Source organism: Dreissena polymorpha, chromosome 13, assembly GCF_020536995.1.
Source record: "Dreissena polymorpha isolate Duluth1 chromosome 13, UMN_Dpol_1.0, whole genome shotgun sequence".
Lineage (NCBI taxonomy): Eukaryota > Metazoa > Mollusca > Bivalvia > Myida > Dreissenidae > Dreissena > Dreissena polymorpha.
The window spans coordinates 21,128,503-21,146,312 of NC_068367.1; the positions used below are offsets into that span (position 1 = coordinate 21,128,503).

Consider the following 17,810-nt stretch of genomic DNA (forward strand, 5'->3'; position numbering starts at 1 on the left):
TTATAAGACTGTTGGCGGATTATTTCAATACATGTTTCAACTTTAAGTGCACTATATGCAATGTTATAATTTACAGATAGCAATACTGGAATAATTGCATAGATATTGTATATAAGGTGATGCAATTTGTTAAAAACTGAGTACAGCTTGAATGCAAGCATGCAACATACAAAAAACAATAATGTTGACATGAAAATATTAAATTTAAGAGTTGTGGCGCGCACATTTAAATAACGATTTGTTATGGAAAAGACAGATGCCGGCTTGATTGCAAACGTGCCATTTTAAAAGGGGCCTTTTCACGTTTTGGTAAATCGACAAAATAAAAAAAAAAATTTAGATACGCAAATGTTCGTTGTTGTTATGATAATTGTGAGGAAACAGTTACTTGAATATTTACCTTACCCTAAAATATCCATTATATGCATCTTTTGACGATTTAAAAACCTGAAAATTATAAAGCGTTGCAACGCGCAATGATTGAATATTGTGGATAGTTTTTTTTTGTTGTCGTTATATTTTGTGATACTACGAGGAGTGCTTATATAAAGTATAAAACACATCGCTTCTTGTATGAGCACGGTTGGCCAAGTGATCTAAGCGATAGACTTTTACTCCAGGGGTCAGTGGTTCGAGTCCAGTTGAGGGGATACTTTTTTATTTCTTTCATTGTATTCTTTTTGACTGGAATGTTTTAGATCCAATGTTTACATGTATCAATATAAAGCATTTAATTACAAACTTCAATACATGCCAAAATCTGTGAAAAGGTCCCTTTAAAGAATAATAGTTTCATGCTTAGACGTGCAGACTGTTTATTTTAATGATTTGGAACGCACATTTAAAATGATAGTGCAGTGTGTTACTAAAACAGACTTGCTTAAGCCTTAAAACACTGCTGGTTAACTATTTGAACTTGAATTTAACTGAGTCGAATTATCAACTTTGGAATAATCAGTTGTTACTGCTGGAGCCAAAAATAAGATGTGTGTATTCCTAGCCTGTAATCAATAATAATCAACTTGGAGTTTGTAAAGATTAAGGATAAATGGCGCTGTTTTAATACACTCACTTGTTAAGAGGCTCAAAAGTACTAAACTTTTATATAAAGAACAATTTTTTGTTTGTGTTGAGAAACTAAAATATTTTAAACTCTATTCCCGTTTGATCAAAAGAATCGCCCTGATAAGGTGGACGTGGTTCAGACCGTTCGAGATTGTCCGACTATCGTTGCATAGTGTTTAACATTAATGCATTTGAAATCTGCGTACGGCGATTACCAAACGCCTTTATCAATGATCATTAAGCTTTGCCTACTTTAAATAAGCAAATATGTGTTTCAAAAACGTATTTAAAGACATAACAATCATGTATTTTTGTGAATATTTCAAACAGACTCTGCAACCATGTACACACACATGACACACTTGGTGGTACCATTTCCCTAGAAAAAGTGATTTGTTTATGTGTATGACCATATGTCAAGGTGACTATTTTATTATTTATTTTTTCCGTTCAAGAAAAGTTTAAATAAATGTGGCACATCAATAATATTACAAATTTCTTGTTATACAATTATTGTATAAATGTATTTTCAATAGGCTCCACTTTAATTAAATGTTTGAACCTGATAGTGTCAATGCATACATATTTTACAATACACTACATATTTTACAAAAATGCCTTTTTCTGAAGTTTTTTTCTAACTTCAAAGCACAAAATAAAACTGACCAGAATTAATAACAAAGCCTGCTCGTAAAATTAACCATAAGCATCAGTTTGTTTCTGTCGGTATAAAGTTAGTTTTGTTTAAAAAATGAAAAAGACAGGGTTAACGTATTAATTAAAGTATGTATTTGTTTAGCCAAAGAATTTGCTATTACATGTGCCAAAGATGAAATGTTAACTCGCGACCATCACATTTATATTGATTCAGGAGATGCTGACACACAAGAGTTACCTCCATTAGTAAATGCACGGAGAGAGACCAAAGCCACTTATCTGTCTATTGAAAATTCTTGTGCTGCTGGCGTTTCCTTAGAATTCAGAGATGACTTGCACCAGCTGCCGTCAATTTTAATCCATCTCAGAAAATGTCATAGGCCATCATGCCACTTGTGGTCAAATCTCTCTTCTTAAAGTCAATGAAGTTGTGGAAGAGCTCAAGTTGGTGATGTATGTGTTTTTCGATTATGAGACTGCAGTTGAAGATTACTTTGAAAATAACAATAATAGTCGCCTCTTTTTAAGTTTATTCGATTTCCACGCCCTCTTCGTGCTTTCTTACGATGATCAACGGCCGTGATTCGATCTAACCTCGTCATTGATCGCCGTATGAATCCAATAGGATCAGAAGCCCGTTGTGGCGGAGGTATTTTTGCTCTTTCTTAATACAACGTAAACGCTTCGGTTTTGCTTGAACGCCTTACGATTGTCCCGAAGACTAGAACAGACACAGAAGCAACAAAACGTAAGGACACGCTGTAAACGAAACGCCGTGACGTCGTTTAACTGTATCTTATGTGGATCGACCGATACAAAACGTAAGTACAGCAACGTCCTTGTCACTATTGTCAATGGTATTTATAATTTATTATGAAGAAATACAACGCCATGATTATGTTATATATGTTATTACAGTGTACATGAAAGTAAAAGCGCAATGTTATAGTGCTAAGCTGAAATTTAAAATATTATTAGTCAGCAGATAAGTTGAACGACTGTGAATATACAATTGCAATTAAAAACAATAGCCGGTTGAATTTTCGTTGATGAACACACTAGCATTTAACTATTTCCGGTTTTCTACCAATTATGAAATCCTTAGATCTACTTAGAGAATTGGTTTCATAATGTGCACATGCATGCATAATTGTACATGTGGATTTTGAAAATAAATTCTTTCAGCCAGAAATGTTTAAGTTTCGCAAATTGGTTTGAACATCGCGTCAACAAGCGCTTGCAGGTTCAACTGTATTTTGAAGAATCGATTTGTGTAAGGGTGGAAAACATACTCGCATCATATTTAAACACATATCGTACCGTTGAAGAAAGGTGATGAATATAATGTTGATATAACTTCGTGTAGTTTATCCTCAGCAGGGTTTGAGGTTCACAATTGAACGTTAATGGATGTAAACATACCGGTTTATGGTGGTTTTCTTGAAATAACTTTTTCAAACAATTGTTCCTAAGAATTTCAACTAGTGCATACAAGACATTTGTATGCTGCTTATGGCATTGGGAAATACATCAGAATTATTTTAATAATAATCCTTGGCCAAAAATTCGAGATGTAACGCTTTCATGTTTACGGTTATGCTGCAAGAAACGAGACAGTTTGGTACCGATTTAAGATGTATTCTATGATTTATTTTTAAATCTTAAGATATCGACACACACAATGCAAGAAATACTGTCTTTTATGCACTTAATATTTTTGAAAATGTATTTCAATAACTTGAGATATTTGCAAATATAAAGTTCTTAACGATGTGTTTACATTCAGTTCAGCCAGTGTGTAAACCCCTGTAAACCCCGTTGATCCTGCACCATGTAATAGGCTATAAATCATTTAGTATGAAACTCATTCTTAGGCTGATTAATCGAAGGCTTTTTGTAATGCAGTTTTAACCACTTTTGTTACACGGTATTTATTAAGATCGGATTCGTATCGACGAACTGTTCCTCTTTCACTGTGACTAAGATTACCATATTGAATATATATAGAAATATAACTAATAAACTAATGTCTTAAGTGCCATTACTGTTTAGAGGCTTAATAAATCTGATATACATTGAAGATACATGTATATCAATGGGAAAAGTACGAAAAGTCGATTTGTTAATACGGTCGAACTCGTAAAATTGGGTATGCTATATAAACAACTTATTGAATTAACAATTTAATATTAAATGTGATATATATACGGGGTTATTAAATATAATAACACATTATGTAAAAGGTTGATAAGGTTTATTTGATGTTTGTTTCAAATGTACAAAGTACTAGGTTTAATTATCCTTACGGGACTTGTTTACAGTATTGCAAAATGACACTTTCAATTTTAAAAAATGTCATAACGTAGACAAGGATCAATGCATTATATTAAAACAAGCACAATGACTCTCATGACTATTAAAATGTTAAAACTCAATGTTCTTTCATCCATAAGCATGATAATAAGACATATATTGTGGACATTGTTACAAAAGCTCAATATTTTTCCAATTTCAATTAATGCTAAGGGATGTTTGATCGGATTTCTTTGAAAAAAAAGAAATGGCTTTCTCAGTCCGCTAACGTTCTATCTATCGGTGTATACCTATAGTACATGTAAACTCATGTCAGTATTCTTGGTAATTCCTTATGTAATATAGAACACACGCTGCATTATTCTGCTATATATTTTATTATATTGTAAATGCTAGTGATAACGTTATAACGTTATAAGCCAGTATTATAAATTGCAGACACGATATTTATCCTTTGCGCCAGAGTAATCAAGAAGACGGAAAGCTAAATTTAGTAACAGGGTAATGCATATACACACAATTACACATACTTTAACAAAACAAAATGTTTTAGAAGTAGAACTAGGACCTCGCGTTCATATGGTCAAGAACTCGCTTAGCGTTTATAGTAGTAGTAGTCATCTCCAGGAGAGGCAACAAACACAGTGTCCAGCTCCGTTCTGATGTCAGCAAACGTTGGTCGCTTCTTCGACTGAAATGCCCAGCATTTGGTCATCACGCCGTACCACCTGAATAACCCATACATCAAATACAGTGAATGTTAAGGTAGTCCTTAAACCATGCAAAAATACCTCAACACAAACCGATTACGGCTAACGTTAGTAATATCATCAAATATTACTGCAGGGTTTAGAAAGAGACCAACGAGTACGTTATTTCTTGAACGTAATCGTTAGACCATAAACATTAACATTACAAGGTACATTTTGTTATTAACAACTAGGTATGCCATTAGAGAGAAAGCTATATGCTTATCTTGTAACCTGCCTAAACACAACGAAATAAAAACGTTGTTTTTTTAATATGGGATTACTCGCATGTATTGTGAAACAAAAAAAATGAGAAAAGGACCTATAGTACAAATAACGTCGATGTACGTACACGTTATCACAGTGGTCCGGTTTATGCAGACGCACATTTTTCTTCAGTCTGTCAAGCAGGTCTCGGCTTCTCACTTTCTCGAACGGGGTCTCTCCTGATTATGGCAGAACACTCAAGAATTTGTTTACGTTGATTTTGAAATAAACCATACTTTCATACGTTTTGTTTTCGTTATATTTAATATTTCGCATTTGAAAATGTATATATATCTGTGTGACTATGTAGCTTGAACGATATGGTTTTATTCGTGTTATCCTTTATCACAATTAACTAAAATGTTTGCCAAATGCATTGTTGTTGCTTTTGTTTTGATTTTTGCACAAAACTAAATACTAAATGAAAAAAATGCTGCTTTACCAAGAGTAAAAACTTCCCACAGGACTACGCCAAACGACCACACATCACTTTTCTGGTCTGCATCTTTCGTTGACGTCATGCATTCAGGCGCCATCCACTTGATTGGAATTCTCTCCTGTAATGAAAGCAACAAGTGCACATTAACACAATTGTTTTATATAAGAATGAAAATAAAGTTAAAGGGGCATTTTCACGGTTTGGTAAATTGACAAAATTTAAAATAATGTTTTAGATTCGCAAACTTTCGATGTAGTTATGATATTTGTGAGGAAACAGTAATACTGAACATTTGCCATGCTCTAAAATATCAATTATATGCCTGTTTTGACGATTTAAAACCCCGAAAATTATAAAGCGTTGAATAATTAGGAGAGTTCTGTTGTTGTCGATATATGTTACTACGAGGATTGCTTATAAAAAGTATAAAATACAGCACTCATTGTATGAGCACGAATGGTAGAGTGGCCTAAGCGATATACTTTGTCTCCAGTGGTCAGTGGTTCAAGCCCAGTTTATGGTTACTGTTTTCTTTCTTTAATTTTATTCTTGTTTTTACTGGAGCTTTTTAGATCCAGTGTTAACATTTATCAATATAAATCATTCAATGACAAACTTAATACATGCAAAATCTATGAAAAGGACCCTTTAAGAGCCATGAATGGAATATATTTGAAACAGAAAATTGAAGAAATCAAGGTTTCTGGACAATTAAAGTATCTTGCAAAATAAACGACTGTTGGATAAAAAAAAGTATTGATCATGACGGTTTCTCAACGTATCACTTACCTTTTTGCCGCTCTCTGCATCTCCGTCACCTTCTTCTTCCGGTTGTGGTCCGAAGCCGTAGATCTTAACTTCTTTCAAGGAGTTAAGCAAGATGTTGCGTGCCGCTAGGCGGCGGTGAGTTATCTTTAAATAATAAGCCGCGGATTTAATTCATTTAGCGTTTGTTGATTAATAATATTATAAGTCGTCAATTGTTGTAATTATGACACTTAAATACAGGCACTAGCGTGAACATGACGTTACTGTCTTTATACCCCCTCGCAATCTTGGTACAAGTTTGGTAGAAATGCATAATAATTTATAATCGTATAAGTTGTTTAACAACATATTGTACCACAATTTGATATAACTCTTATATGAAACTATCTTTAGTATGTTACCTGCATAACACTTTACACCATTATATTTGAATTACCCCTTTTCCAGCCAGGTATTCCATCCCCATGGCGATGTCGCGTCCAATTCGAAAGAGGGTCTCCTGGATCTCCATGGTAACGTTGGACTTGTGCTGAACCAGGTATTCCTTCAACGTACCGTTCTCGCAGTACTCATACAGGACGAAAGGTCCCACTTAAACGCATGAAGGAAATGATACGGCATTTTGTGTAAATGTGAAAACATGTCTTTGAATAGGTAGATCAGTCTGAAGACTGACGACATAATATCAATACAAAGAAAACAGCGTTATTCACTCTCAACAGCGATAGCGGAAAGAAAGCTTAAACCATTACCGTAAAAGAAACTTTATCGCATTGAAAAGACAATCGCAGATTGTACTTTAAGTATGGATGTGTGTGCAAGCCCAAACAATCAAGTGTTATGTTTCAATTCGTTTAATAGAGTATCGCTTTAACACCGTTATTTACTCTCAACAACAATAAGAAAAAAACTTGAATCAAAACACTATATGTGACTTTATCTCATTGAAATGACAAGACCATACTGTGGGTAACGTGTTTTCAGTGTGTAAACCCCGAAATGTTTTCATTTACAATATACTAACTGCTCGTGTCATCAAGGCCGGATCCCAAATACTTTAATACGTTGGGATGGTCCCCAACCTTCTCTGATGAGAAGTTCATTTTCGCCTTCATAAGGAACTCGTCCTTGGTTGCGTAGTTCTCTAAATTGAAAGATTTGACACATTAATAGCATGTATAACAATTTTACAATCTTATTATTTTCTTGACGTTATGCAATTAAGTCAATATTGCTGATTTTCAAGTTTTAGAGTTCCTAATAGTAAACACCAATGTGATTCTTTTATAATTACTGGTTCTTATATTTTACTTATATAAACTAATAACAGTAAATGAAATAATATGCATACCTTTTAGTGTTTTAGCCACCACAGTTTTTCCCTTGTACTTTGCTTTGTAGATGTTAGCAAAGTGTCCGGACTTGATGACAGACTCGAACACAATATCATTGCGACTAAGGACTGACTTCGATGCATACGTGTCCATGCCACCGTACAGGTAAAGTTCCTCGGCGCCCATTGATCTCGCCCGCGGTGTCTGATGAAGGAAATTACATAAATCAGTACGCTTAAACGTGTTAATGCAGAATCTTAAACGGTGTGGATAAGCAATATACAGTACACAGTGTAATTGAACGCTTAGTACCATATAAAAATACACCCACACTATAAGACGGATTGTTGTGTGCCTCGCCTCTGAACATACGGCTTTGACGAACCCGCCGAGATATCCTTCGCCCGACCACACGGACGCGTTCACCAGGTCGGATCACACCACAGCGGATGAGTATCACCATTAAAAGGACAACGATGGCAACAACAGCCAAAACCCCTGTGTGATAAATATTATATAATTTTAAATAACTCATTGACTTTTCAATATAAATATAAAAAATACCCTATTATTATTGTATCGAATATTAATCCTTAAATTGGTAATACGTCATAGGAATTTTTCAATACTTAAATATTTCATACATTATTAATACAGAATAATGTTTAAATAGGCAGGTATGTTAATCATGACAAGCGACAGAGCATGATCAAAAGCTAGGTATATAACCATTTAACAATTATCAATTACGTCGGACCGTCTTCATTATATAACAGATAGGGATTGATACTAGATTATGGATTCACAGTTGAAAACTAAATATTCCTTACGCGCAGCACAATCGTATTCTGGTATGGGCGACACGACATACTTACCTATAACGGCATAAATTATACCAATCAGTGGAACACCACCACCTTCTTGCTCCTCTGAAATAAGACATATAGAATTTAAAAACGCTGTATTTTGTGCTGCATTCTAAAAATTAAACATGTATGTTGGCTTTGTGTTGATTGTTATTTGATGATTGAAACTGGACAAATGACCACAACTATAGTATATTGTATGTTGAAGTAATAGGAAGACCTATGTGCTACCAAAAAAACTTAGTTGTAATCGGCCGAGCCACACACCTGTCCTTGCCGTCACTGCTAGATCCGTTTCTTGGGCACTTTTTCCCTGTGATTTAATGTTCAGCTCAACAGAGTACTACGTATTACGTAAGTTCAACTTTCCAAATACTTTCTTCTGTACTAAAGTGTCGTCTCATTACGCTGTCAAGCATCATATACGCATTAACTACTTTCTTTGGAATAAACGCCTTCTTGCAATAATGCGCTTTTTAATAGCATTTTGTCTGTCCCTTAAATGATTGTTTTTTTTAAATATAAAACTGTTCCGGATGACTGAGAGTGGGTGGAGGTATGGAGCCTACCTGTTCGTACTGATTTCTGCGCGAACGCCTCACTCACGTCTGACTCACTACCCAGTTGCGTGTAGAACGAGATCTTATACACCGTGTTTGGCGTCAAACCCGCGACATCCAGGAAGGTCGTGGTGCTGGTCAGATAGTATTTCTTGGGCTGCGTGTCATCCTGAGTGGGATACACACGTTAGTAAACACGTGGTTCAAAAGATTACATTTTTCGAATGCGTCATTTCTTCACACATTGTATGTGGAATGGGTTCGCACAAGACATTAATATGAACAAGAAAATTCGTTGAATTGATATCCCCCGCCAATATTCTTCTGGACACAAAAGTGTTATATTTGACACTCAATGGACATTAGATTTAACGTTTTATTTGTACCGGCGGAATGGTTCCGTGACGTAACGTCGATTTGTGACGTAACGTTATAGAACTGACGTCGTTACCTAGTGATTAACTAGATAGAGACAAGGATTGTTTTTATATTGAGGATCTTTAATAAATTTTCATACCAAAAGCGGGTATTTGACGTTTATATTGTTCCCACTATCGGGAAAATAGTGAATTACGGATTTCCCATTATCGGGGATAATTCTCCGTAAATAGTAAATTACGGAAATTACCATTATCGAGGATACTCCTTAACACTAAAAAAAAAACATTTTTTGAAGATACAAGGGGCCATAACTCCTTTACTATCCAATGGTGTACAATTCGTTTGGCGTGAATCATCCTCTTATCCCATATATATATATATATATATATATATATATATATATATATATATATATATTCACACATATGGCCAGTTACGGGGTCTCTGATTTAGAAATAGGTTATGGGGTTCCCACTTTAAATACATGTATCTCCATACCCTTTTTTATCCGATATAAACACGGAATTAAGGTATATAGGGGTACCTACTATATTATTGTATATAAATACGTCATTTATTTAACGTCTATACAAGGAAATATATAGCGAACTTATTTGCGAGGGTATATACAATTTCAATTTCAGACGTGATTGTGGTTTTCGATTTTAAGACCTTATTGTGAGATTTGATTGCATTACCTCCCCTACACCCCCCTCATAGTAATTAAAGGAGCCTAGAATGCGGGGTTGTATATAGACCCCGTTTTTTATATTGACCTCGTAAGTACAGTCTGAAAACTACCGAGACCGCGTAACTGGCACTATATATTGGTATATATATATATATATATATATATATATATATATATATATAATATATATATATATATATATATATATAATATATATAGATATATATATATATATATAATATATATATATATATATACTCATACCAAGTTTTTCAATGAAATCCGCCAAAGCACTCCAAGATATGGCTCCGAATACAAAAAAGCATTTTTCCAAGATACAAAGGGCCATAACTCTATTATTAACAGATGGTGTACAATGCCCATTAGGCGTGCATCATCCTCTTATCCATTTATCTATACTAATACCATGTTTCATTTAAATCCGCGGCAGCACTTCCAAGATATGGCTCCGGACCCAAAAGTGCCGGACGGACGGACGAAGGACGGAAAGACAAACGGAAGGACGGACGGAAGGACGGCCAACGCCAAAGCAATATCCCTCCGCCTATGGCGGGGATAATGAAGCAATACGCGATTGAAAAGTATACTTTATAAAATCAGAAATACCTATTAAGATTTTTTTTGATATCTTAACGAATTTTATTTCGAATTAGAAAGAAACAAAACTCATCATATATTCAACATGTATGCCCTGCACTAATGATTATTCTTACAGTTTAAAAAAAAATATTATCATAAAAAGCAAACTATAATATGTTTCAAATAGTGATAAAGACAAAAACGAAAACGACGTGAATTATTATAATGAAACCACTTGGAAATTAATTGGCGGTTATGTTAATGCTGTTGATGCTGATCAATTATGTTTTTCGGCAAAATATGATGTTAATGAGGTAAGACTGGTACAACAATATGATGATGGGGATGGGATTATAATCATATTGATGATGATGAATATCACTTACAAAGAACGCTATATTTATGACGATGGGTTGACTATCGTAGCACGAACGAACTGTAGGAAGGTCCCACTGGATCCTGAAGCTGTCTGGCCTCTTGTTGGTGATCCGGATGTTCTCAGGCCAGAATCTAGACGGGGTCAAATCCTTTTTAGGCATATTATTAACCATTTTTGTACTAGTATATTACATCCTTAATTTCAATCGGCTTCATCGTGGTTCCTACAGTGCGTTACATTGGTTCATTTACCAGGACAGAAAAGATAGATCTACAGACGCTTTTCAGTCTCCGAGAAGAGTGCATGAATTTTGTCAAACGACAGATGAAAAAAAAATCAACGCCAAAGAAAATGGATAGACGAAAGAGTAAAGAGATCGACGGAACCACGTTTTAAGGTAGCTGCTTCATAGCCGAGACAACGCATCATCCGAACAAACTATAATCAATGCTTCATTGATAAATCTTTCTCCATAAAGTGTCATCGATTGTGATCATTTGTGCCGGGAAATATTCTAGCACTCTAACTATGCATAGAAAGTCGAGCTTAACAGATGTGCGGAAAGTCAATTATCTGGACAATCAAATAGACGGAAAAAGCAGCAATAACCATTGAAGATTTCGCGCTGAGGAAGTACGTACGGGAAATAAGTGAAATGATGATGCGCTGCTGACACCTACACACACGCTGCATGAAGGTGGTTGTTTTTACTTATCTGCATCTCGATCATCCTCCACAGCATCTGAATATTAAGCGACACATTTAAAGGCGCACATCAACAGCTTAGGCGCGTTTGGCCACCATCAGGAGACATATGCAATATTTTGGGACCGACAGTAAGCGACACAGTTTTGGCGAAAGTAAGAAGAAACATCACACATGACCATTATATTTAATATTGCTGAACAGCAAATTTTGACGTCGGTGACTGTGACATCTGCTCTCAACCTGGAAGGCGTGTTTCGCTGATGGAAGTCGCTTCGACCGTGCGTTTGCGTGTTGTTAGAATATTACTTACTACATGTACATATTACAATTAATCCAGCAAATAAATAGGAAAGGAGAATGAAGACCGGATCATAAAATATCAACAACCAAAGCTGATCTCCATTCGAAGCAAATGACAACGTGTATGAAATAGACATCATTAAAACGTTGGGAATGCCATGGCAATCTTTAGAAGGACTAAACATTCAGCCAAAGAAAGTTTACCGATTTTGGATTATTTCCGCTCACTGACGTATGATTGTACTGATGCCTTAAACAAAGAGCCGAAAACACCCCTAACATCAAGTATGTGGTAGAAGTGTAAAGACATTGCCATATTGCACGAGAAACGACGTCAACTCAGCGGTGCCGGTAGTATCTTTACGGATCAAAGGCAACACCACCAAACGGGATGTGACAAAACAGGACGATTTCCGTGAGAGCTATTGTTCAAACCAAAGAGGAACCTCCGAGAGAACATAGAGACAATCTTGTCTTTTTCTTCTCTCTCTCTCTCTCTATCCCACTATTAAAACACATCATTATAACGCATTATAAACAGATAATTGTGTAATGGTGAACTGAAAATACAACTACAACTCAACACTCAAGTAACATCCAATATGTTATTTAATTGTTAGTGCTTGCTATTTTACTTACATATTTCGAGTCCTTTCAATGAGTTCAGCCCGTTTGATCTGTAATAGACCAGTAGTTATCTGTATATCAACGACTGAGTGGCCATTTCGTAATTTAGGGGAAATACTTCAAATGGTTGCTTAATTGATTCCTTTAACACAATAATTAGGCAAAGATAAATATCGAAGAAGAGAAGCCCTGCTTTAGCAAATATGAATTTTAGGGTCAGCTATCGTAAGGAATTAAACTTATGCTGTTAAAACCAGTGAAGAGCGACTGAAGACGCCCAATGAATTTCATTGTTAAACGGTTTATAATGTTTTGGGCTTGCGTTGCTTAACATACTTCTCTGCGTATGCAACAACATATACATGTGAAACCTACCATAATGAACTCCTATCTAACTATAAGGATAAATGCAACACATCCCAAAAAAATACGACCACTCAAGGATCTGACCACCAAGACCTGCAGAATGTTATATCCGGAGCACTTATCGGCCACTCTGAATGTGCTTACGTGGTTGTACTACCTTCAGAATAGTTTTGCTAGTATTCCAACGGACAATCGGAGGCTTCGCTATTTTAATGGTGTGTTGTCTAGAGCCTAATGTTGATACCTCGAACTGTGTATCGACCGGTTTGTCGCGCCTGGTTGAAGGCACGCACTGTCACAGTGGCTCCCGCTTTGATGCTGTAGTCCTTCTTCGGGACCAGAAACCAGCAGTTGTCCAGGCGGACCTCTGTCGTTCCAGGAAGCAGGGGACCGGGGTCTTTGGACGGTACACAGGCCGAGTCAGATGGCGACTTGGTCTTTACAACAGACAGATATACATGATGAGCGCTCATGGTTGAGTTTACAAATGCAAACGAGCTCAAGGATATAAGGCCCTTTAAAGTATTTAGTTCCAAATTGTTTTTCTAACAAAAAACGATACAAGTGTAAGCTTCGAGGGTCAATGTTTACGGGAAACTTGACAATAAAGGCGCCAGTTAGCATTATTGTTCTTAATCAATTCGGCCAATGTCTAACACTTGTACCATTTCTGCTTCGGTTTCATTTAGATTTTTACCGAGGTTGAGTATCTGACCAAACCGCAAACAAATGTTGTTTTGTGAGGTTTTTTCTAGAATTTGTATTTGATTTGACTAATGACAACAGTGGCGCCCTGTCAATATTTGATTGAGTGGCATCGAATGAGTCGTACAAAACACTAACAAATTACGTACGAAATGCCCTCCTTTAAACAGTGATTTATAGTGGTGTTAGCAATTCTAGCCTCTGCGATGTTGATGTATAAAGCCTTCATACAATTAAGTTTAAGCTCGTTGGAACTGCTTATTCACTCGTGACCATTATCGCCATTAACAGCAGAACCCATGCTCGTACCCTACCTTGTCCATGCTGCCATTCACCACCTGCTGGAATCTGCGAACTACGCCGATATCCGCCATGGTGATGTTAACATCCAATTCTATCTGGTATACGCCGCTCTCTTTATCTCGGGGCGTAAAACTCGTAACTGAAAACAACAGTTCAACTTTGGACATCTCTAAACAGAAAGTGATCATATAGACATCGAGATCATTTCATGTAAGTACGTGAATAGAAGTTATTTTGTGCCTTTATAGTATACACATAGAAATCATAAACCTTTGCACACATGGTCATCGTGGAGTGTATAGTTTATAAAAGAAAATTAATGACAGTGTTGACAGGGACATGAGAACGTTTCATTTGAAAGTAAATGTAATGGCGTTTGTTCAGTTAATATTCCATCACATGTCAACAGACACTAATACTTAATGAATAAATGAAGTATTTAAACAGATATGGTAGTTTGTTGAATTTCGTGGACAGTGTGTTAAGTAGACAGCAAAAAATAATTAAAAACTTATTATGTACCACTAATTGTCAGAGTGTAATGATTTGCCCTTTTAATGGAAAAAAGTGAGTGACTTTGTGCTTTTTATTATTTTTTATTATTCTACAGCAAGTTTATATATACAATCATTAACATATCGCTTACACTAGATTTACATGTCAACAATGAAGATCGGACATTTATACCTGCTATAGTAATAGCCGCCATCCGTCTTTCCAGCATTTGGCGTGAACGAAGATGTTTTGTTTTCAGCTAGGTTGGAGACGATCTCCGGTGGCGTGACATCAATAGTAACTGTTGTCTTCTTCTCCAACATGTTGCCAAGTATATCGAACGCACGAACCCATAACGTTACAGTGTCTAAAATGATGGTGATAAGACATTTATTCAATATTGATACATGTTTATATATGTTTGATTGCCTATAGGTTTGTTTTGCAATGCTCTCTTTTCTTATTTTATTTGATAAAAAAATTGAATGTCTACTTTCTTACATAAACGTTAAAAAAGGTTATGTATTGCAATACGTGCTATTGTCAAATAATTAAAAAAGTGTTTAAAATGATTTTCTACACTTCTGAAAAAAAATCTAGATTAATACCATAATGCTGATGCTTGAATAATTACCTCTATAAAACATTGTGGGTGTTTAAATGACGATTAATTTATAATAAATAAGCTAAATAAATATTCTTTTTTGAGCTTTCACATCTAATATCATGTAGCTTAAACTAGATTAATTTAATTATTTTTTTTGATTGCCATGCGTGTGTTGTTGTTGTTGTGGTTGTTTTTTTAAATAAAACATGTTCCCATAAAGCAATTATTTCAGTATATGTCACAAAATACCTACCACCGTGATTGGTTGACACTGGAAGATCAACGTTCTGCGTTAAACCAGTGTTCCACATGGTAGGGGCTTGCTCACTGGCCTGGTTTAAAACGTAACCGTAATCGAATCGCGTAATCCCATTGACGTTAGGAATAGCGTCCATTGTCTGGGGCCCCTCTGTGTCATCGTAGGAGTCAAACACGAACCTGGGTAAATTAGGCATACTTTTATCTGATGCGGGGAATATATGTGATCAGGTATTTGAAACAGTGATAATGTATTTTGCCTGATTTCAATTTGAGATGTGTGTTAGTTTGTTGTTGGACTTTTAGCCGTTTTTAATAGCAATTAAGTCATATCGATGCGGTATTCAGGACACTTCAATGACGTCATCATAAGTGTATAGTTGATCAGATATCAGCTTATATGTCGCCTAAGGTAAATCAGGCATATACCTTATTATAAATAAAATATTATAAAATAACTAATGATTTGTTCACTGATCCGAATATCGCATGCATTTTAGAAAATAGTGTTATCATTCGATCAGAAAAACGCCATACACTTATATGACGTTGGCATTCATTTAATTAGATAAGATAAACGTGAAAAAAACGGTTATGATATATTCCATAGAAAGGTTAATATACACATACTTTTATTTAAGTACAAATCATGGTTTACTTTTTCACGTTTCGGATTCCAATTGATTCGAGGTCGTCAAAAGAGTTGGGAACTTTTTGATTTTGTTCAGGAACTTCTTTTCGTGATGAACTTTGTTCACAAAATAGTCCGTCCAGTTCAGTTTGACCGCTGAAGTAAAAAATATGCGTGTTGTTATTGGTTTAAATCGAGTTACATAACATGAAGGTTTGACCAGTACATAAAGCTGTGTCATTTTTTATTTTATCGTTTTGAACGGAAATCATATTACGTACTCTTACGTACTATGCTTCACCGACTATTTGCGATATTGACACCACTGCTCATGCAACAAATCTCTTCCGATGCAAACAGAATGTTAACAGAATGATATCAATATAAGTATTTGTACACTTAGTTTCCATCTGCCAGCGGTAACCGGTTTCTTTGCAGCGGAAGTTGCATGTAGACCATGCGCACTGAGAGGGTTGGTAGTCACGCTGGATACGTTGTCGTACAGGGCGAACCGACGAGTGAAGATGGAGTTGTTGGCGTTGTCCGTCACCTCCATCACGATGCTGAAATACAAATAAAATTGGTATTGTTTCAGATTTTTTTTCTTTTTCTAAATAAAGATGTGGAAATGCAATTTGAACAAGTTGTCAGTAGATTTGTATAATTCACATCAGATAAGCTGATCAGTATTATGAACGTTAACGTAAAACAATGTCAGTCTTAAGACACGCAATCTACATTACATACACACATGTGTAGATAAACCTATCCTTACAAGGTCAATCTTTACCAAAATAGATTAGACCAATACATGCGGAGAAGATTTTATAAACAGTAACATATGATGTATTGATGTTATTTGTGTGCGTGGTATAACCTTACAAGTACGCATGGGCCATGCATTGACTTATTGGTTATATACATATCGACTTACTTGAATTTTGTTTATCGCAGCACACAATTTAGAAGTGTGATTATTTCAAATTAACTCAAAGGTAAGCCCAATGGACGTTAATCTCATGGCTTTAATACAGCTTTTTTTCAGACAGTTTTTGTAAAAATATACAATCAAGAAACCGATTCTCACCTGTACATTCCTGGTTCTGGCGGTGTGAATGTGGTACTGAACAAGTTCTGTACCGTAGTTCCCCCCGTGTGATTTACGCGATTCTCCATGAGGCAAGGTTGGGTTAGCCTCCGTGAGCTCAATGTCGCGTCCTTGACCTCGAGCCGGTGAAGCTCCAGGCGGTACGCCCCAACCCCGCAGAGTATTGGTCCGTGTCCACCCAACCCTTCCATTCCAACACTATCGGCGTCTGTCGGAAAGATGTCTCAAATAGTAATATTTGTGCTTTTATTCACTCGCTATTCTAGAAGACAAATTTGGTGTAAAGAATAATTAAAAATCATACAATAAATATAAAATATCTTTGTTGTCGATGTGATTGCGATCACATCATAGGTGAAAAGACGATTTACAATAGTGCTCATGATAACAAGTTATAAGTCTCGCGTCCGAAAAAGACCTTCCGTTCCAATTTATATTTATTTTTTTTTCCTTGTGAATTGGTCGAGATTCGAATGCATCCCACACCAAATGAAAGTTTTATGCAATATATACAAGTAGAACAATTTGATTCAGTTTCTATCAAAAGCTTTTAAACCACGATATAATAAGTATTGTCAAAGAAAACATTGTCATTACAATACATTACAATCATATCACAACAACTGGAAAGAG

At 35.6% G+C, this 17,810-nt stretch overlaps 1 protein-coding gene across 1 annotated transcript in view; it reads right to left on the reverse strand.

Moving 5' to 3' along the window:
* Nucleotides 1–4,393: 4,393 nt before the first annotated feature.
* Nucleotides 4,394–17,810, reverse strand: part of LOC127855047 (uncharacterized) — a gene marked incomplete in the record, with an annotated part of 514,210 nt that continues 500,793 nt past the window's right edge. The window contains 1 exon segment of the mRNA XM_052390386.1: nucleotides 4,394–4,763. Coding sequence (XP_052246346.1) covers nucleotides 4,631–4,763 — 133 coding nt within the window.